The sequence below is a fragment of the Podarcis vaucheri genome (genome assembly GCF_965113315.1).
Source record: "Podarcis vaucheri genome assembly, chromosome: 14".
Taxonomy (NCBI): Eukaryota; Metazoa; Chordata; class Lepidosauria; order Squamata; family Lacertidae; genus Podarcis; species Podarcis vaucheri.
The window spans coordinates 29131425-29149029 of NC_138752.1; the positions used below are offsets into that span (position 1 = coordinate 29131425).

General features: G+C 46.7%; 1 protein-coding gene across 1 annotated transcript in view; it reads right to left on the reverse strand.

Annotated features, from left to right (window-relative positions):
- Positions 1–17605, reverse strand: part of RASGRF1 (Ras protein specific guanine nucleotide releasing factor 1) — a 61406-nt gene that overhangs the window by 31418 nt on the left and 12383 nt on the right. Inside the window, exons 2-5 of the mRNA XM_082199479.1 lie at positions 17298–17404; positions 14185–14332; positions 4883–4975; positions 450–703 (exon numbers count right to left, since the gene is read on the reverse strand). Of these exons, the coding sequence (XP_082055605.1) occupies positions 450–703; positions 4883–4975; positions 14185–14332; positions 17298–17404 (602 nt within the window). The remainder of the gene's footprint in view (positions 1–449; positions 704–4882; positions 4976–14184; positions 14333–17297; positions 17405–17605) is intronic.

The window sequence follows — 17605 nt, forward strand, 5'->3', positions numbered from 1 at the left end:
CAATTTTTCAGGCTCCCTCCCTGACCGGTGGGGGGTGGGGGGAATCAGTTCTGCTAGACAAATCTCCTCTATATTTTCTGTGGTAAAGTCAGACACAAAGAATTAATTCAGCTTCCTGCATTTCATGGTTCAATAGCCTCTCACTGGCTGGTTTCCAGCTCTTAAATAAGAAACAGTTTTTGTTGTCCTAGAGTTTTTAGCAACAGGCACCCGAAAGCCCTTTTTTGTTATGCTTGCAAAAGGAAAATAAAACACAGTAAATCTGGTTATAAGCCATCAAGCAGACTTTTTGAAAAGTTGAAAGGCAGGGTATAAATCTAACACACCCAAGCAAAACAAATAACTGTGGGGCTATTAGCTTCTGTTGTTGTTGTTGTTGTTGTTTTAAACCCTGGAATACCAAGTTGCTTTCCTTGAGCCAGATATAGCCAGAAGTGGCCCCTACTCACCTGTTCAAGAAGATGCTGCTGACATCGTCGTGGGTGATAGGGGGCTTCTTGGAGCTGGCAGCCATCCTCAGTGGGCGCAGGAAGTTGTTGACCAGGATGTGCAGCTGCTGAACATACTCTGCCTCAGCTTCCAGCATGCTGAAGACCACCTGGTTCCTCTTCCGCATGCTGTCCGCATGAGGTGAGCGGATGTAGTCTTGGATGATGGTCTTCCATTTCCTCCTGCACAACCAGCCTCGTAAAAAGCTCTGGACCTGATAAAAGACAAGGAGTTTCATAAGGTGATCACACAAAGCAACAGGGAGAAGTACTAGGTGACCATTCGGCATGGAGCTTTCAAATTGGCGCAAGGAAGTTCCAGCAAGATTTCATCACACCCATCCCAGCTCTGCAAAGAGATTCATCAGTCTCATTTTGTAGGGGCTGGAACAGATCTATCTGTCCCTTCTGTATTTATAAAGCTTCAATTATTTCCCTGAGATTAGATAGTGCCCTTCACTGACTGCTCCTCTGTTTATTATTATATGGTGTATTTAATATCTATGTGCACACAGGTACCTATTAAAACACAGAACTGCAGGGCATTAATCTATTTTGGATTCAGAGTGTGTTCCAGTGGCTGGGGGTTCCTATGAAAAAAAAAGAGTGTCTCTGAGCATCCATGAGGTCACTTTCCTTCTCTGCTGGAAACTCACAACCAGACCCTATATAAATCTTGGTGGAAACAGAAACACTTCTGGATCGGTGCATAAAGCTCAGGCAGATTGCCCCCAGGGCCTTGGATTTTGGAAGTGTAAATATTGTATATATACTCTATGTTTGCACTTGTACCTAGCATGCCAATCCCACTCTCAGGAAAGGCTTTGATATGTCTCTAAGCACCGTCACACACTGGCACCAAAGGGTATATACACAGAAACATTTGCTACAGATAACGCAATACATAAATAAGAGCAGATCGAAACACCAATTACAACACATTAATATGCCTTTCAAGCCCAGTATTGTTGACTGTCACTGGCAGTGGCTCTCTGGAGAGTCCAGCAGGGCTTCCCATCCCTAACTACCTGGGCCTTTTAACTAGAGTGGCCACTGGGAATTGAACCTGGGATTTTCTGCATGCAAAGCAGGTTCTGTATGCCCTTCCCTGAACTGCAGGCCACATTGGCTTGGTATTCTGTTCTGTGGGCACTTGAGGCACACGGGGGAAGGAGATGGTATCTGGTGAAGTCAAGGCAGGCAGAGGCTGGACAAAATAGCCGAATGCAAGTCATAGCCTGCAAAATCAGATCAAGCCAGTGAAGATTGGTCAGAAGCTCTATCACAGAAGGCAGATTACATCAGGACCTCGGACAGCTCCAAATGAGCATTGCTTGTTGAGGATCCCCTTCTTAGCGAACTGTCAGGAGAGCCTGGTCCATCTAGTCCAGCATCCTATTCTCACAGCAGCCAACCAGATGCCCCAATGGAAAACCTGCAAGTGGGATTTGAGCACAAGAGCACTCTCCTCTCTTATGGTTTCCAGCAACTGGCATTCAGAAGCACTGCTGCTCCCAACAGGGAACTAAACCCAATGGAAGTCTTCTGTAGGCTGACAAGGTCTGCAATGTGCCTTGTTCCACCTTGGTCTCCTGCCGCGTTTTGCCATCTTTGATTTCTGCAAAGCTGAGAAGATAGACATTTGGCACAGGGAACTCATCCTCTGAGCCCAAGGATGGTTTCACGGCTGTGCCCACCCTATTGAGAGGGCCCCAATTCAGTACCAGGAGTTCTCCCAGTACCAGGGGTTCTCTCATGAGAAAGGACTCATAGCCTCATCCTCATCAAGTCTTTCATCTGGGTACCAAAAGTTTCCAGGATTGGGTTGGCTGCTGTTAGCCTTCACCTGGTCTTATAAGAGGGGACCTATTTGTTCCCCCCTCCCAGACACCTCCCTACACATCATGGAGAGGTAGCAGTCTGCACTAGGTCTCACCAACCGTGTGGGCAGGTATAGGGGGCCCTGAAGCAGCCCAGAAACTACAGCCTCTTAATGAGCTCCAAGTGACGCCTTTGTTTTTCCTAAGCTCAGTGAAGAAACGGCAGGGTGGTTCCCCCGCTCCCCTGCTTGGAATCTCCTGGGTGACAGGCAGCATGAAACGCTGCAGGTCCTACGACGTAAATCAATGCAAGATTTCCATCTGAGAGGCGAGGGAGGTTTCTGTGTGGGTGAACCTCCAACTGCAAGGAAAGGGCAAGGATGAAGAAACAAACTGAAGCCTGGAGATTCTTTAGCGAGAATCCAGGAAACACCAGAGCCTGCCAAATGTAAGGAGCCAGGGTTCCTTCCACAGGAATTCATCTCCCCCTATCTCCCCCCTGTCCCCCCGTGTTGCTTTAACATCAACCTGAAGCTGCTGGAAGAGATCATCCGGGGAGCTGGAGAGCAGGATCACCATCAGTATGTTGATGACATCCACCCAGATCTCCACCCACCCACCCCGTCCTTTTTTCCATCATAAGACAAGGAGGCACTTGAAATCTGGACGTTGTGTTGGAGTGGATCCTTTTCCCTACAGACAAGGCAAATGTTGGGGGCAGTTGAAGCCTAACCCAGGAATGGGCAGCCAGCTTGCTCTGGATAGAGTAGCACCCCTTCCCTCCCTCCGAAAGTTCAGGTTCACAGCCTGACAGTGCTGCGGGCAAAAGTGCCTTGGCACACCTGTGGGGCCTTCTTGGCTCCAATATCCCCTCCTTTGGGAAGGTATCTTCTTCTCCACCTCTAAAAGAATAGTGAAAAGGGGAAGGGCCATAGCTCAGTGGTACAGCATCCGCCTTGCAAGCAGAAGGTTCCAGGTTCAATCCTCATGGGCATCTCTAGCTAGAGTTGGAAGAAACTCCTACCTGAAATCCTGGGGAGCCGCTGCCAGTCAGTGTAGCCAATATTGATCAAAATGGACCAATGGTTCTGATTTGCTATAAGGCAGCTTCCTGTGTTCCTATGTGGTCCTTTTGCAGCCATCACTACTGTTATCTGGCCCAGTAAACTGAGTCCTTTTGCTGCTCTGTTTTAGTGAGCAATGTTGTCTAGACATATAACAAGTCAGTGTTTTATTTTCCTTGTTTGATTTTATTGCTTTTACTTGTCTTTTTCTGCAAGCTGCTTTAGGGACTCTTTGCAGAGCCAAAAGTGGCATTAAAATATCAATTTAAGCAAACAAACATTTTGTATCTGCTTCCTGGCCAATCTCCCTCAACTAATCCATAGCAAAGGTCATCCGCCATGGTCTATGGGGAAGACGGTGTGCATAAGAGCCCAGGGAAACTGTAGGAGTCCAAAGTGGAGGCCCTCCCACCATAAGCACCCTTGAAATGGTTCACTGGGAAGTCTCCTTTTATAGATGGAGATTGAAGAGTAGTCCAGCGATTAACCACCCTGCATCTTGTGAACCTGGAGATCTGAGGAGAGGATGAGTTTATTTATTTTCAAAATTCACTGGATGGTTATTTTTTCATTTTTTCGCAAAGTCCACAAAGCAGCATTCAGTCACATTTTCAATAGAATAAAGTAATATTATAAAGATAAAAACACAGCAGCCAAAACAATACACAAAGAGAAGCAGAAAGAGAAAGAGAAACTCATTTCTGGGCGCAGAGTCGGTGCAGACTGAAGTGTGGACTCAATAAAAGAGCCTTTATTGATCTCTGAAAAGCCAAATATGATCACACAGGGGAAAGGTGGGCCTCCCAAGTGCCACAGCCTCAAAGTCCCTGTCATTTTACTCAAAGTCATTTTACTGGAATGTGGAGCAGGGTCTTAATCAGCAGATGTCAAAAGAGAAGCAGGACCACTCAGAGGCATTAAGGATCAGGGACCCAAACTATTTAGGAGACAATGCAGATTGAAAAGAAATAACTGATCCTTCTTCCCAGCCAGGAGCTGTGCACTTTTCTTTCTCCCCCCACAGATTTTTTTTGTGGGAGAGCTGGTGGAGAGATATGGGTGTATCTGGCCTGCAGTGGCTGTGATCCAGACTATGACTTCCTGGGTGCCTGTTTCCATCCCTCAGGAACATCCTCACATTTGTATGTCAATATCACTGTGACAAAGACATCACCTGGACTTTCCTACCACACAGAGAAGCACAGAACACAACAGCACACAGAGACATTGACTTCCCCATTCTCTGGCATCATCCGGGTGTTGCAAACCACAAGCACCAGCCTAGCCAGAAAGTTTGCTCTCCTTCCTGGAGGTTAATGGCATTGCAAAGCACAGGAGGACCTTTACCTTTACCACCACCTACTGGCTATAATAAAGCTCTTGCTCCTCAATTATGATAGATGTTTTGGACTCCAACGTCCACCAGCCTGTGCTGGCTGAGGCTGATGGGAGTCCAAAACATCTGGAAGGCTGGACCAGAGACCAAGCTCTCTAAAACACCAGAGCCTACCTTCTTGATCTTCTTGATGTCACTGTCATCGTCGTTGGGTGCATTGGTCTGATTGGACTGGATGCGCTCATTGTCTTTGAGTAAGGCTGCAATCTGGGAGCAGACAGTAAACAGAGAAGTAAAGGTGAAAGGACTGACATGGTAACAAGCCAGCTTCACTCAGGGGGCCCATCATGATGAAGGCGCCCAGCCAGTGAGAGATGCACTTCTAGCAAGATGTGCGGAACTCCCTGGAAGTCCATGGGGGAGCTTCCATCACAGACTTATTTCGATTTGGGTATTTCTATGCCACCCAATCAACTGTGTCCTCTGGGCAGCTCATGAATTAAAATCAATGAAATTCAAATGCAACAGTACTAAAAACAATCAATATTTACAAGCATTGCCAGCACAATTAACAAACAGCAGTGTAAAAGCACCCAATAGCATAAACTCAGTAAAACACCCCCCCAAAAAAAAGAATAAGGAAAAAGTGTTATAAGAAATAAAAACATAGGATTTTAAAAGAGCAAACAGTCTTCATCTGCTGTCAAAAGAAACGCCTAACATAGGCACCAGCTGAGCCTTCTCAGAAAGTATTCCATAAGCTGGAGGGACACCACTGAAAAGGCCCTTTTCCTGGTAGGCAATAATAAACTCATATAGTCCTTTGCCATTTTCTTCCATATTATTGCTGGAGGCACACACAAAGTATTTGATTTTTTTACTGAACCACTTGATGTTAATATAGGGTGACTTCCACAAAACTTCTCTGATGAAGACCCCTGTGCAACTCAAAAGCTTACATCAGGCATAGGCAAACTCGGCCCTCCAGATGTTTTGGGACTACAACTCCCATCATCCCTGACCACTGGTCCTGTTAGCTAAGGATGATGGGAGTTGTAGTCCCAAAACGTCTGGCGGGCCGAGTTTGCCTATGCCTGGCTTACATCCTCTAATATCAGTTTGTCCAGTACAAGATATCACTTCAATGAAATGGTTTGAATGAGATCCCCAAAGGCCAGTACTTAGATTAATGTATGGGGGATCAAAGGGCGGTCCCCTAATACAAGTTCCAGTAGCCCCCTCACCTCGACATGCCCTGACTTCTGGTAAGCCACTGCATGGCAGCCTTCTAAAAACTGTAGCAGATAGTAAAAGGACCACCGCCCCACTCCTCACAGTACTTACAAACTCTTCCTAGATCATGGAGGTCACTTGGATCAACTCCCCACCCTGCGCAAGCTCTGCAAGGCAGGACTCTCTGCCATGGCACCATTTGTCAGAATTTACAATCTCCCTCTCACACCAAGAGACAGCAGGCTGGCGGTTTTATAACTTTCAGATTTACAGTGGTACTTTGGGTTACAAACTTAATTCGTTCCGGAGGTCCGTTCTTAACCCGAAACTGTTCTTAACCTGAAGCGCGCCTTCACTAATGGGGCCTCCTGCTGCCACTGCACCACTGGTGCGCGATTTCTGTTCTCATTCTGGGGCAAAGTTCTCAACCCAGAGCAACTACTTCCGGGTTAGCAGAGTTTGTAACCCGAAGCATTTATAACCTGAAACGTTTGTAACCCGAGGTACCACTGTATTGGTACTTACACAGTAGTTCAGTCCGAGCACACAGCTCAATCTTCCTCACTCATTGGGTGAGTTGCGGGCTCTTTCCCAACAGGATATACGCCATCTGCTCCGCCTTCTGTTAGCCTGACGCCAAGTCTGAACTCTGTACGAGTATGTACGACGAGACTCATGAGCAGACCCTCAGTTTGCCCCTCCTCCCCTGAGAGCATGTCTGAAAGCTGCTGCCCTTCTGCCTGCCTTTCGCTGTCCTGGGAGTTTATGACTTGCATTCCATGCCTCACTCTCCGCATGTGAAGAAAGAAAGCCTCTGTCACTTTCTGCCTGCCACCACCTTTGGTCATCGGAGTCCTCGCTGTCGCTCTGGGAAGGGACGTTCCTGACATCATTCCTCAGAAGTGGCTCTCTTGCTCTGCTTACATGCCTGCTCCCCCCTGCAAATAGGCCCCCCTTCCCATGGTCAACTGCTCTTACCGTCAGGAAATGCCTTTTAAGGTTTCACCGAAAACTGCTTCATGCAATTTCCACCTTGTGGAGCAGCCCGGGGGGGGGGGGAGGGGGTCTGCTCCACTTACTGCTGCTTGTATCCCTTTGAGTCATGGGTACAGCCGGAGGGGGCACAGGGGGCAACTTCCCCCCCCCGATCAAGTAAAACAATAGAAATACTTAACTAACTAACCAATCATGTCAGTTCTGCCCCCCCCAAGTCCTGCCTTCCTTAACAAAAATCCTGACTACATCCATGGGATGGTTGTACCTTCCCTTTGCTTTTCCAGGCTGAACACACACACACACACACACACACACACACACACACACACACACACCTTCACACATTCCCCACAAGGTGACTTGGCTTCAGGGGCATTGTCGAGGTTTGGCTCCAGGGGCTCAAACTCCCCATTCCATCTTTTCCCCTGGGCCCCAGTTCCCCTGCCCTCCTCTCCCTTTTAAAGTGTTTAGAACCTCTTTTAAAAACTTTGATCTCAGGGTGGCAGGATGTGCTTCCAATCCAAACACAATGCCACAGGCCAGCTCAGAGGGCTGATGACACAAGTCCCCCTAGCAATGCCTTTTGCAAGATGCACAGCCTGGAAGGAAAGAATAAATAGAATTGTAGAGTTGGAAGGAACCCAAAGCACCCTGTAGTCCAACTCCTTGCAATGCAGGGAGGGAGGGAGGGAAGGAAGGAAGGAAGGAAGCCTCCACTTTTTGTAAGCCACAAATGGGGACCCGGGGGAGGACAGTGGCCCTGGAGGGGAAGGGGGTTGACAGCACAGCGATGGTTGTGTTATCTGTGATGGTGTTGAAGATTAGTGGCTAAGTGCCTCCCAGTCACTCTCTTGCAGCCTATACTGCTTTGCAGGGTTATTGTGAGGAGAATAGCGTTCCCCCTGCTTGGTTTTCAGGCTTACCCATCCTGCTATGAGGGCTTTGATCTGGTCCTAAGAGGAGGCAGGACCTGTTTGGCGTGGCACAACCCACCAGCCTCCTTCCCCACCTGCCTTGTGACCTGCTGCCTCAGCTCTTCACTTCTTGACTGAGAAGATGGCAATACCTGTGCCAGGTAGCCAGGCCCCCTGCCCTTGTACTTTCAGTTGACACAGCAAAATCCCTCCTGTTCAGGGCTGTCTCTTAGAGACTGGGGCAGGGAGACGATAGCATTCTCAGTATTATTTCATGTAAATGTTTTTGGGTTTTTTTAAGGATGGTTACTTTCTGAAGGCAAATTTGGAATTGTGTTGCTTGGAAGCTGAATCACCATCAGTTAGGTAAAGGAAAACACATGCGTTGGTGATGTAGATGTAAAATTGTGACTTACTCTGAATTAATTAGCCTAGTGTATAAATATCATTTCCCCCCCTAATCTGATTAATGTCTTTCTGTGTTCATGCTTCTGTAGCCCAAACTGCACCACCCACGCAAAAGAGAAAGGTATTGGCAGACTCAGAGTAACCCTGAGATTTGCAAATGCTATGGAAAATCTCTAGAGAGAAAAACCAAGAGAGAGAAGGATCCAGAACAACTCAACAACATGGAATGTTGAGCCACTGGAAGGAAAAAAGGGGGGATGGAATGGAGTTATTCGGAAAGGACAGGAGGAAGAGGCATCTGACACCCAGTCATGGATAATCCTGGGAATTGTAGGTTGTTATTGGTGCTGATCTCACATTCCAGGCACCCTTAATCAATCACAGTTCCCAGGATCCTTCAAACTATCAAAGTGGTATACTAGTGCTGTAAAAGTATGGTGTGTGGATAGCAAGAAGTATAGAGCGGACCATTCTGTTGTCAGAAGGTTTTATTTCCTGATTCAGACTGAGAAGCTGTTTCTCAATGCATCAATGGATGGCAGCGAAAGCAGTCCTTGAAAATCACAGGAAAACTCCCAAAGTTTTAATGCAGCTGAGATTGGGTATCAGTATCCCACCTTCCAAAAAAGTCTAAAAGATAGCAGCAGAGCCAAGAGCTTCCTGATCTTTGGCCCTTTCTAACTCAGTTCTTATTTAGAATGAAAGATTTAAAAGTTGGCCCAGATAATGCCAACCCCAAAGCTAAAACAGTTGAAACTCAATGGACAATCCAGTCCAGCATCCTGTTCTCACAGTGGACAGCCAAGTGTTTGTAGGACACCCACAAGCAGGATCCAAGCCCAAGAGCCTTCTCCCCTCCTGTAGTTTCTGGCAACTGGTATTCAGAAACATTGCTGCCTTCAACTGTGGCAGCAGAGCACAGTAATCGTGGCTTGGAGTCATTGATAGCCTTCCCCTCTAAGTATTTGTCAAATCCTCTTTTAAAGCCATGTTGGCTGATGGCTCTCACTGCCTCCTGTGGGAGTGAGCTCCACATTTTAACTAGGTGCTGCATGAAGAAATACTTTCTTTGATCTGTCCCGAATCTTCTAGTATTCAGCTTCATTGGGTGTCCACAAGTTGTGAGAGAGGGAGAAATCTTTTTTCTCTATCTACTTTCTAGCTTACTACAGCTCAGCAATGTGCTCTGTCATAATACTGCAGGTCAGAGTCAGGGCTGAGGTTGGTTTGGATTCCCAGGAAACTATTCCCAATATCCATAAAGGTAAATCAGCTTGAATTGCACACCTGAGACAACTTCCTGGGCCAGACTGATCAGGCAGTTCCACCCAGAAGCCTCATGCTTTATCTTGCATCCGTTAACTGGTTGCACATTTTCAAATGTTCAAAAATGGGATGCATAAACAAATGCAGGTTGCACATGAAGTACAACTGAAGTCAGAAGGAAGACTCCTTGTCTTGGATGCTCCCAGCTGCTTTTTCAACCCCTCGGCCCCTTAGCTGAGGTCACGCCCCGGCAGCTCACCAGAACAATGTTTTGGTGCAAACACTCCTTGTAAGAACTGAAAGACGGAGATGTAAAATGTCTATTTCCATGCAAAGAAAACTCCTAAACAAATCAAATTCAAGCATGCAAATGAACTGGGAGGCGTAGAAGCAAGATTGGCTCTGGGGAAGTGACATCACAACAACAACAAATCAGAGATGCACGAAAGCATTGTCCCTTCGAAGCTGATGCCATTCAGTTTAACATCCTGAGGTTGCCCCTAGCAACAAGATACAGAGCAGCCTCCATTAGAGCCCTGGTATTTTTAAACATCACACCCCCTCTTTTTAAGTGTCATGCTGCATGCCGCATATGGGTGCTCTGGACAGCAAAACAGTGAAAGGGGGCAGGTGGGTGTGAGGATCCTGAGTTATGCAGGAGGCTTGCTTATTTTTAAAAGGCCGCCCCCGCTCCGCTCCCAGAGATCAGGGTTGTGGTGGACTTGAGGGGCTAGAGAGAAAGTAAGGACCTCTTCCTAGGCCTAAAAGGGGGTGGGGTGTCCATTAAGTACCTCCTGGGAGACTTCTGCCTGGCAATGCAACCCCTCTCTGTCCCACTCTTCAGGCAGCATATAAGCACACACCTAAAGGCAGATGCCTTCCCACACAGAATCCTGGGAACTCTAGTTTACACCTCACAGAGCTCAGCACCCTGAGCAGACTACAGTTCCCATGATTCTTTGGGGTGTGATGTGTTTCAAATGTACAGTCTGAATGGCTTGGGGGAGAGAGTCTTTGTTCCATTATCAAACTATTATTATTCATGCGCAGGAACACAGAAGACATAAAAGGCTCAGCACTCAGTCCCATTCATATGAATGGGGGGGGAGGAGTGCAAGCAAAATGCAGGTGTTCATAGGGGAAAGAACTGGGCTCAGAGAATGTGCACATCTGGTGCACCCCTGCGCCCAACATGGTCTCTCTCCCCCCCCCAGCATGTCCTTGAAACTGTGGCCCTGTGGCAAGTTCTCTTCTTCACGGGAGGTTTCTATACAGAGGTTGGATAGCCACCTGTTGGGGATTCTTTAGCTGTGATTCCTGCGTCGCAGGGGTTGGACTAAATGACCCTTGGGGTCCTTTCCAACTCTACAATTCTATTATTCTAAGTAGCTGAGAGGAAGGGTGGGATTAGGTCTGTTCTGCTCTGAAGGAGCAGGCGTGTAGCCTTGTGGATTCATTACTGTCACTTAAGGCTCAAGTGACTTCAAGTGCCACAAAGTGCCCTCTGTCAGTTTTGGCTGGTGGCCCAGCTACTCCCCTGTCTGGAGAGGGATAGCCTAACTTCTGTTATTAATAATAATATTTTTTCATTTGTACCCTGCTCTGGGTTGCCCAAGCCGCTCTGGGCAGCTTCCTACACATATTAAAACATAATAAAACATCAAACATTAAAAATTTCCCAATACAGGGCTGCATTCAGACGTCTCCCAAGTAAAATAGTTTTTTATTTCCTTGACATTTGACGGGAGGGTGATCCAGAGGCAGGTGCCACTACCAAGAAGGCCCTCTGCCTTGTTCCCCGTAACTTCACTTCTCGCAGTGAGGGAACTGCCAGGGGGCCCTCGGAGCTGGACTTCCGTGTCCAGGCTCAATGATGGAGGTGGAGACACTCCTGTTTTCAGTGCTCTGGCAATTGCTCAGCTAGATTACTGCAATGCTTTATATGTGGGGCTGCCATTGAAAATGGTTGGGAAATTGTGGCTGATGCTGAATTCCACGGCCAGGTTGCTCAGTGGTGCAAGAGGTTCTGAGCACATTACACCAATCCTGGCCTGACTTCACTGGCTACCAATTAGTTTCTGGGCACAATTCAAATTTTGACCTATTCATTTGTACGCTGATTTTGACCTATAAAGCCTTATGTAGCCCAAGACCTCCATACTTCAAAGACCACCTCTTCCCACATGAACCAACCCAGACTCTGAATTCCCCACATGAGGCCCTTCTCCATGTGCCCGCTCCAAGGAAGGGGCAGAGGACAGCAACACAAGAACAGGCCTTTTCAGTGGTGGCTCCCTGCTTGTGGAATGCTCTCCCCAGGGAGCCACGCCGGGCGCTATCACTGTGTTTTTAGTCCCCCAAAGTCTTAGAAGCTTAATTTTCTGCTTATCTTTTCAAGGAGTGGAAAAGGATCTGCTCTTGTATCTATATTACTTGTGTATTTTAAGTTGCTTTATCCTTGTTTCTAATGTTCATTTTTGCAAGTCAGTTTGAATTTCACTTTTGAGGAAAAAGAAAAGAAGCAACAAATAAACAATAATAAATAATCACACCTGGTGGACCTTGTCCTTTCAGTGAAAATCTTGTCCCCATAAACCTATCAACCAAACCACTGACTTTAACGCAGCGTGCAATTTATTCATAATTAGGCATTATCAAACAGATCATATTCAGAACAAAATGGACTCACTTCTGATATTAGCCATGCTAATAGCTGAAATGACTCCTCTGCTAGCAGGGAGAGTTCCTGGCTGGTCTGCTGATAAATCTTTTACACAGCAGAAAGAGCTGCTTTTCCCTTTCAAAATCCAGTAAGCAAAATTTGCACATTAAAGGAAAATGTCATTTGATCTGCGCTTCAAAGGGTAGTGGGGTGTTGTTGAGGGGAACAGCAGAAAGTACAACACTAAGACTTTAAGCTCAGAGGCAGACTAATTATGCACCAACATAATGATAGTTCTTGGGTTACTTGTTGCTCATTTTTTTTAAACTATACAATGAACAACTTTGACCTATAACATTCATGCCCATGGCAAGGTCTGCTACTGCTGGAAGAAACCAAGTTTTCAGATTAGGGGTCTTCCAGGCATCCCTTCTAAAATCTGTTGAACACCATAACTTGCCCAACCGACAGTATCGTACTCAACCCCCTTCCAGATGAATATTGCTGTGCTTCGGGTATTAATGTCTCCTGCACAGCCAGCACTAAGTAACTGGTGGAACTTCAAGCAGTCTCTTGTCAAAGGGTAAACACTCCAGCCCAGAGGCTTGGTTTTCAAAACACCATTCAGACACAGGTTTTTCCATGCAGAGGCAGGACACAGGTTCAGTCCCTGCCTGTGCATGTGTGAATCTGGTTACCATGGCATTTTCACCTGTAATGCTGCAAATCTCTTCACCTCTAGAACATGCCACCTTTCTGATGGCTTTCCTTTGCATTACGGTTATGGTTATTTATTAAATTGCTTAACAATTCACCTCTCTCAAAACATCCCAAAGTGACTTACAGAAATATTTTTTAAAAATAAACTAAATAAAGTTTTAAACCCAAGAAATAGCAACAATGAATCCACATTCTTGTATTCATTTAAAAAAAAACCCTGAACAACTTTGGTCCAGGGTACCTTAGGGATCATCTGAATATTTCTATTCCAGCTCGGTCACGAGATCATTTTCAGGAGTGTCATTATTCATTCCCAGAGTTGGTGATGCTCATTTGACAGCAATGGAAACCAAGCCACTGGCCCAGTCCTGTCAGACTCTGTGGAGATTCAGCAGGCACCTTCTGTGCCAACCTTTAAATGCCTGCTGAAAATTTTCAATTACACCAGGCCTATTCACGCAATTAAGAGTCCTGCAGAATGGGTTACTGATCTTTGTTTTAAACTTCTTTGTTTTTAACCTTTTATGCTTTTATGGTATGGTTTTATCTTATTTTTGCTGTTGTGAACTGCTTTCATATTATTATTTTTTTGTAAAAAGCAATATAGATACATTTTTTTATAACTAACTAAATAAATACTGCTACACAAATGCAAACAGTCCATGAACATAGTAAAATCAAAATAGGCAAAGTATACAGTTCGCCTAAAAGCAAATTGGAAGTCAGAGAGCAGCAAAAACAGCCCACCGTGTGCCATCAAATACCCCAAAGGGCAGGAAATGCAAATGCAGTGGTGCCCCGCAAGACGAATGCCTCGCAAGACAGAAAACTCGCTAGACGAAAGAGTTTTCTGTTTTGGAGGTGCTTCGCAAAACGAATTTCCTATGGGCTTGCTTCGCAAGACGACAATGTCTTGCGAGTTCCTGCTGGTTTTTTTTTCCTTCTCCCCCCCTTTTTTCTAAGCCGCTAAGCTGCTTATCAGCTGATCCGATCAGCAGATAAGCCGCTAAAAGCCGCTAATAGCGCTAATAGCGCTAATCCGCTAATCCGTCAATGGGCTTGCTTCGCAAGACGAAAAAACCGCTAGACGAAGAGAATCACAGAACGGATTCTTTTCATCTTGCGAGGCACCACTGTGGGTCCTTCTCATTGCTGGCAAAAAAAACCTGCTGAGAGGAAGGGGGTACATTTTTCCTGGCATGATGCATGTCTGAATGCAGCCACAAGGACCAACCACACAGGCTCCTTTGCCCTTTGCATAATCAGCATCTTTTTACCTCAGATTTCAGGCGCTCAGTCTCTATTTCTCCATCTTCAATTTGTTGCCTGAGTTGCTTGGCAACTGTTTTCTCCGTTTCCACAATCTGAAGTAAATGGAGGTACTTCTGCATTAAAGCTTCATGCTCTGTAGCAAGAGTCCTATAACTGTTATATAGACAGAGTTGTTAAGACATTTCCTCCCCTTCCGTTGCTTTTCCTGCCTGCTCTGCATCTCACACCCACCCACCAGGTTGGGCACTCATGACCACCAACAACAATGGAAAACTTGGGGGATCAGGTCCACGGGCTGCCCTAAATGCTGTCATTGGGGTGGATGTTGCTACTCATGGCGGCTTCCTCAAGCCGTGTCTGCTGCCAACACAATTAGAAAATCCTATGGGGGAGAGAGAAAGAGAGAGAGCCGACCCAACAAGCCATCAAGTGATAACTGCATTCCTCATGGGGGAAAGGGAATGGCATGACTCTGCTGCTACAGTTCAGAGCATGAACTTCCCCGGCCACTGCTTGGCTTGAATTTGATCATTCTGATTTATCATTCCCACCAAGCTCCAGCCATTCTTTTTATCCAAACATTTTAGAACAGCCGTTTCCCAACTTAGTGCCCTCCAAAAATCTTGGGCTACAACTCCCATCATAGGTGCCAACTCCCTGGGGCCCTGGGTGACCGAGCACCCACAAGTTTCGGTGCCAATATCATGCATGCTGCATGGCACTCATGGCCTGAGCACCCACAGTCATGGGGCCAAGCCAGCACTACTGACTCCCATCAGCCTCAGCCAGAGCAGCTGCAAGAGCTGAGGCTGATGGGTGTTCTGGTTCAAAACATCAGGACCAGGAGACTGGGGAAGGCTGGCTTCCCATATTCAGCCTGTGAATAATAACAGCTAAGAAGTGATTATCTGAAGATCAAGATTCCATGTCCAATTCCCAAACTTGCACTCTGCCACTGTTACCCAGTGGGCCAACCCACATGACCCCAAAAGAGGCCCTGAGCACATGACAATCTCAAACTATGCTCCTTCTGGCCACAGACACCAGGCATGTTTGCTGCTTGATCTGCCTTGCAGCCACATCAATTTTTAGCAGAAGACAGGGATCATAATTGATCCAGCCACACGCTGGAGCAATTGGACAGTGGTTTCTTCCACTGTACGACCAGCTGTGATGCTCTCTCCATTTCCCATGTGCTCTGTGCCAGCTTTGGGTCACATGGATCAACTCTATGAGCCCACAAGGATCAGCGAGAAATTCTGCAAAATCTCTGGCAACCATTATGAAGATGAAACTCTGAAGACCTCAAAGACCTTTTCATTCCCATCAAGGAGGCAGATTCACGTCCTGCTATACCAGGCTTGGTTTATTGGCTTCAGTGGGACTGACCTGACACACTGAACCTGGTACTAAAGGACAGGTAAGGCTGCTATCCTATATCTACTAACCCGGGAATAATTCCCATTGAAGTCAGTGTACCTTACCTCTGAGTAGACCTATATATGGGTTTGGACTCCAGGTGATTAGGAATGGCCAAGCTCCTTCCAAGCTGGCAGTGACTTTGGTTGGGAAACACAGGGTGCAATCCCACAGGTAAAGCCGCATTGAACTCAGCATGGTTTATTTCTGAGTAAAGATGTCGAGGGCTGTACTGCCATTTAATCCCATTCTATGAGTTCTATGAATTCAAATATTCGTGGAAGGATCTGGCCCACAATATTTCACATGTGAGTTGGGTGGGGGAGCCGCCTCTTTGTTTCCCTGCTTCGTTAAAAGCAGCCTTTCCAGGAAAATAAATTGAATGTTAAAAGAAAGGGAATGGAATTAAAACGCAAATGTCAAGGATGAATTCTTATCTCTGGCTGTGGCAACTGGCAACGTCCCAGGTGCAGAGGCAGCATTAAGAGTAGAGAAAAAAATATCTGATGCAACATCCTCTCCAACTCCTAAGTCTGCCCAGCTGCTGCCCAGCACATTTTGAGAAGGCCGTGGGGGGGGGCCTCCCTCAGCCTTCCGTCAGGAAGGCCACAAAGCATCCTCTGTGCTGCAAAAAGGCATCCCACCTTCCACCCCAGACAAAGCAAACTGATGCCTGGAAGTGTAGGTGTTCCCATTCTGCACGGCACACCTGCTTGTTTGAGGCTGTTTCTATGGGCAATGGGGAAGAAGAGCAAGGACACTCCTTTAACACCCCGAGCCTTCTCCAGATGCCCCCCCCCCTTCCTGCTCCTACCTGGCACTGACTACACACACTGATGCTTATCTTTGCAACCAGGGCTTTAACAAGGCAGTCACCTTGGGAGGCAGGCTGTGCACAGCTGGGAGGGGGCGGCTGATCTGGAGCCCAAGGACTGTGCTGCTCGCTGCCTTCTGTGCTTGTTGCCTGCAGCCGCTGCCTGCTCCCCTCTTGCCTCCTTTTTTTCTCTCCCCCATGTTCAGTGTGCTGGGGCTTCCCTGGGCTGCCTCCAGTCGCCTCAGGTGGCAGCAGAGGAGGAGGAGGAGGGGTGCTCCTGCCATTTTCTGTTTTGCCTCAAGCAGCAAAATGTCTTGGGCCAGCTCTGTTTGCAGCCATGAGATGTGAAACGCAAAACTCAAAACAGAAACCCAACAACATATTCTGAGGTTGTTAGGATGCTGAATTCTAGGCATGGAGCAAAATCCTGTGCTTCTTTAGAAGAGTCAGCCCAAGCATTGCTCATTGTCAACTTTTTCTCTGTAAGCAGCTCAGAGGGGCCGATTCCCTCTTATATGGTTTCTTCTATGCTATAATAAAAAATATTATTATGTTTTATCATGTTTTTATGTTGGGAGCCACCCAGAATGGTTGGGGAAATACCAGTAAATATACTATATTACTACTACTACTACTACTACTACTTATACTAATACTGCAGTACTACTACTACTATTTATGAGCCATTGCTCAGCAAGGATGACCAGAAATAAGGCCTCTTACTGGTTCCCTCTCCCACTCTCTCTCCCCCAGCAGGATTAGCATGGTCAGCGGCCTCTTGCACCTGACCTGAGACACATGCCAGCCCAGCCCTCCATCCCAAGACACCTTGCCCCAGCAGGATTCAGGTTCCACAGAGCCACTGAGAAAAGGAGGAGGACTTACCTGGCATGGCTAATGGCTGCTACCCATTCATCACAGTCTTTAGCATCTTCTGTCCTCAGCTCCAGAGTTTTCTGGTTTTCATGGTTGAAGTTAACGGTAAAATAATGCTATAAAAACAAAGAGAAGAGCTATTACTCTTAAAGGCAGCCAGCTGCATTCCACTGCAAGGTTGCCAAATATCACTAACTCATCTTGGCGTTGTTACACAGAAGGCACAGAAAGCGAAGGACTAACTCAAAAGGTTACAAATTTATTATGGGGAAAGTCCATGGAAAGCATTTTCTAGCAGGCAAAAGCATGGAAGCCAT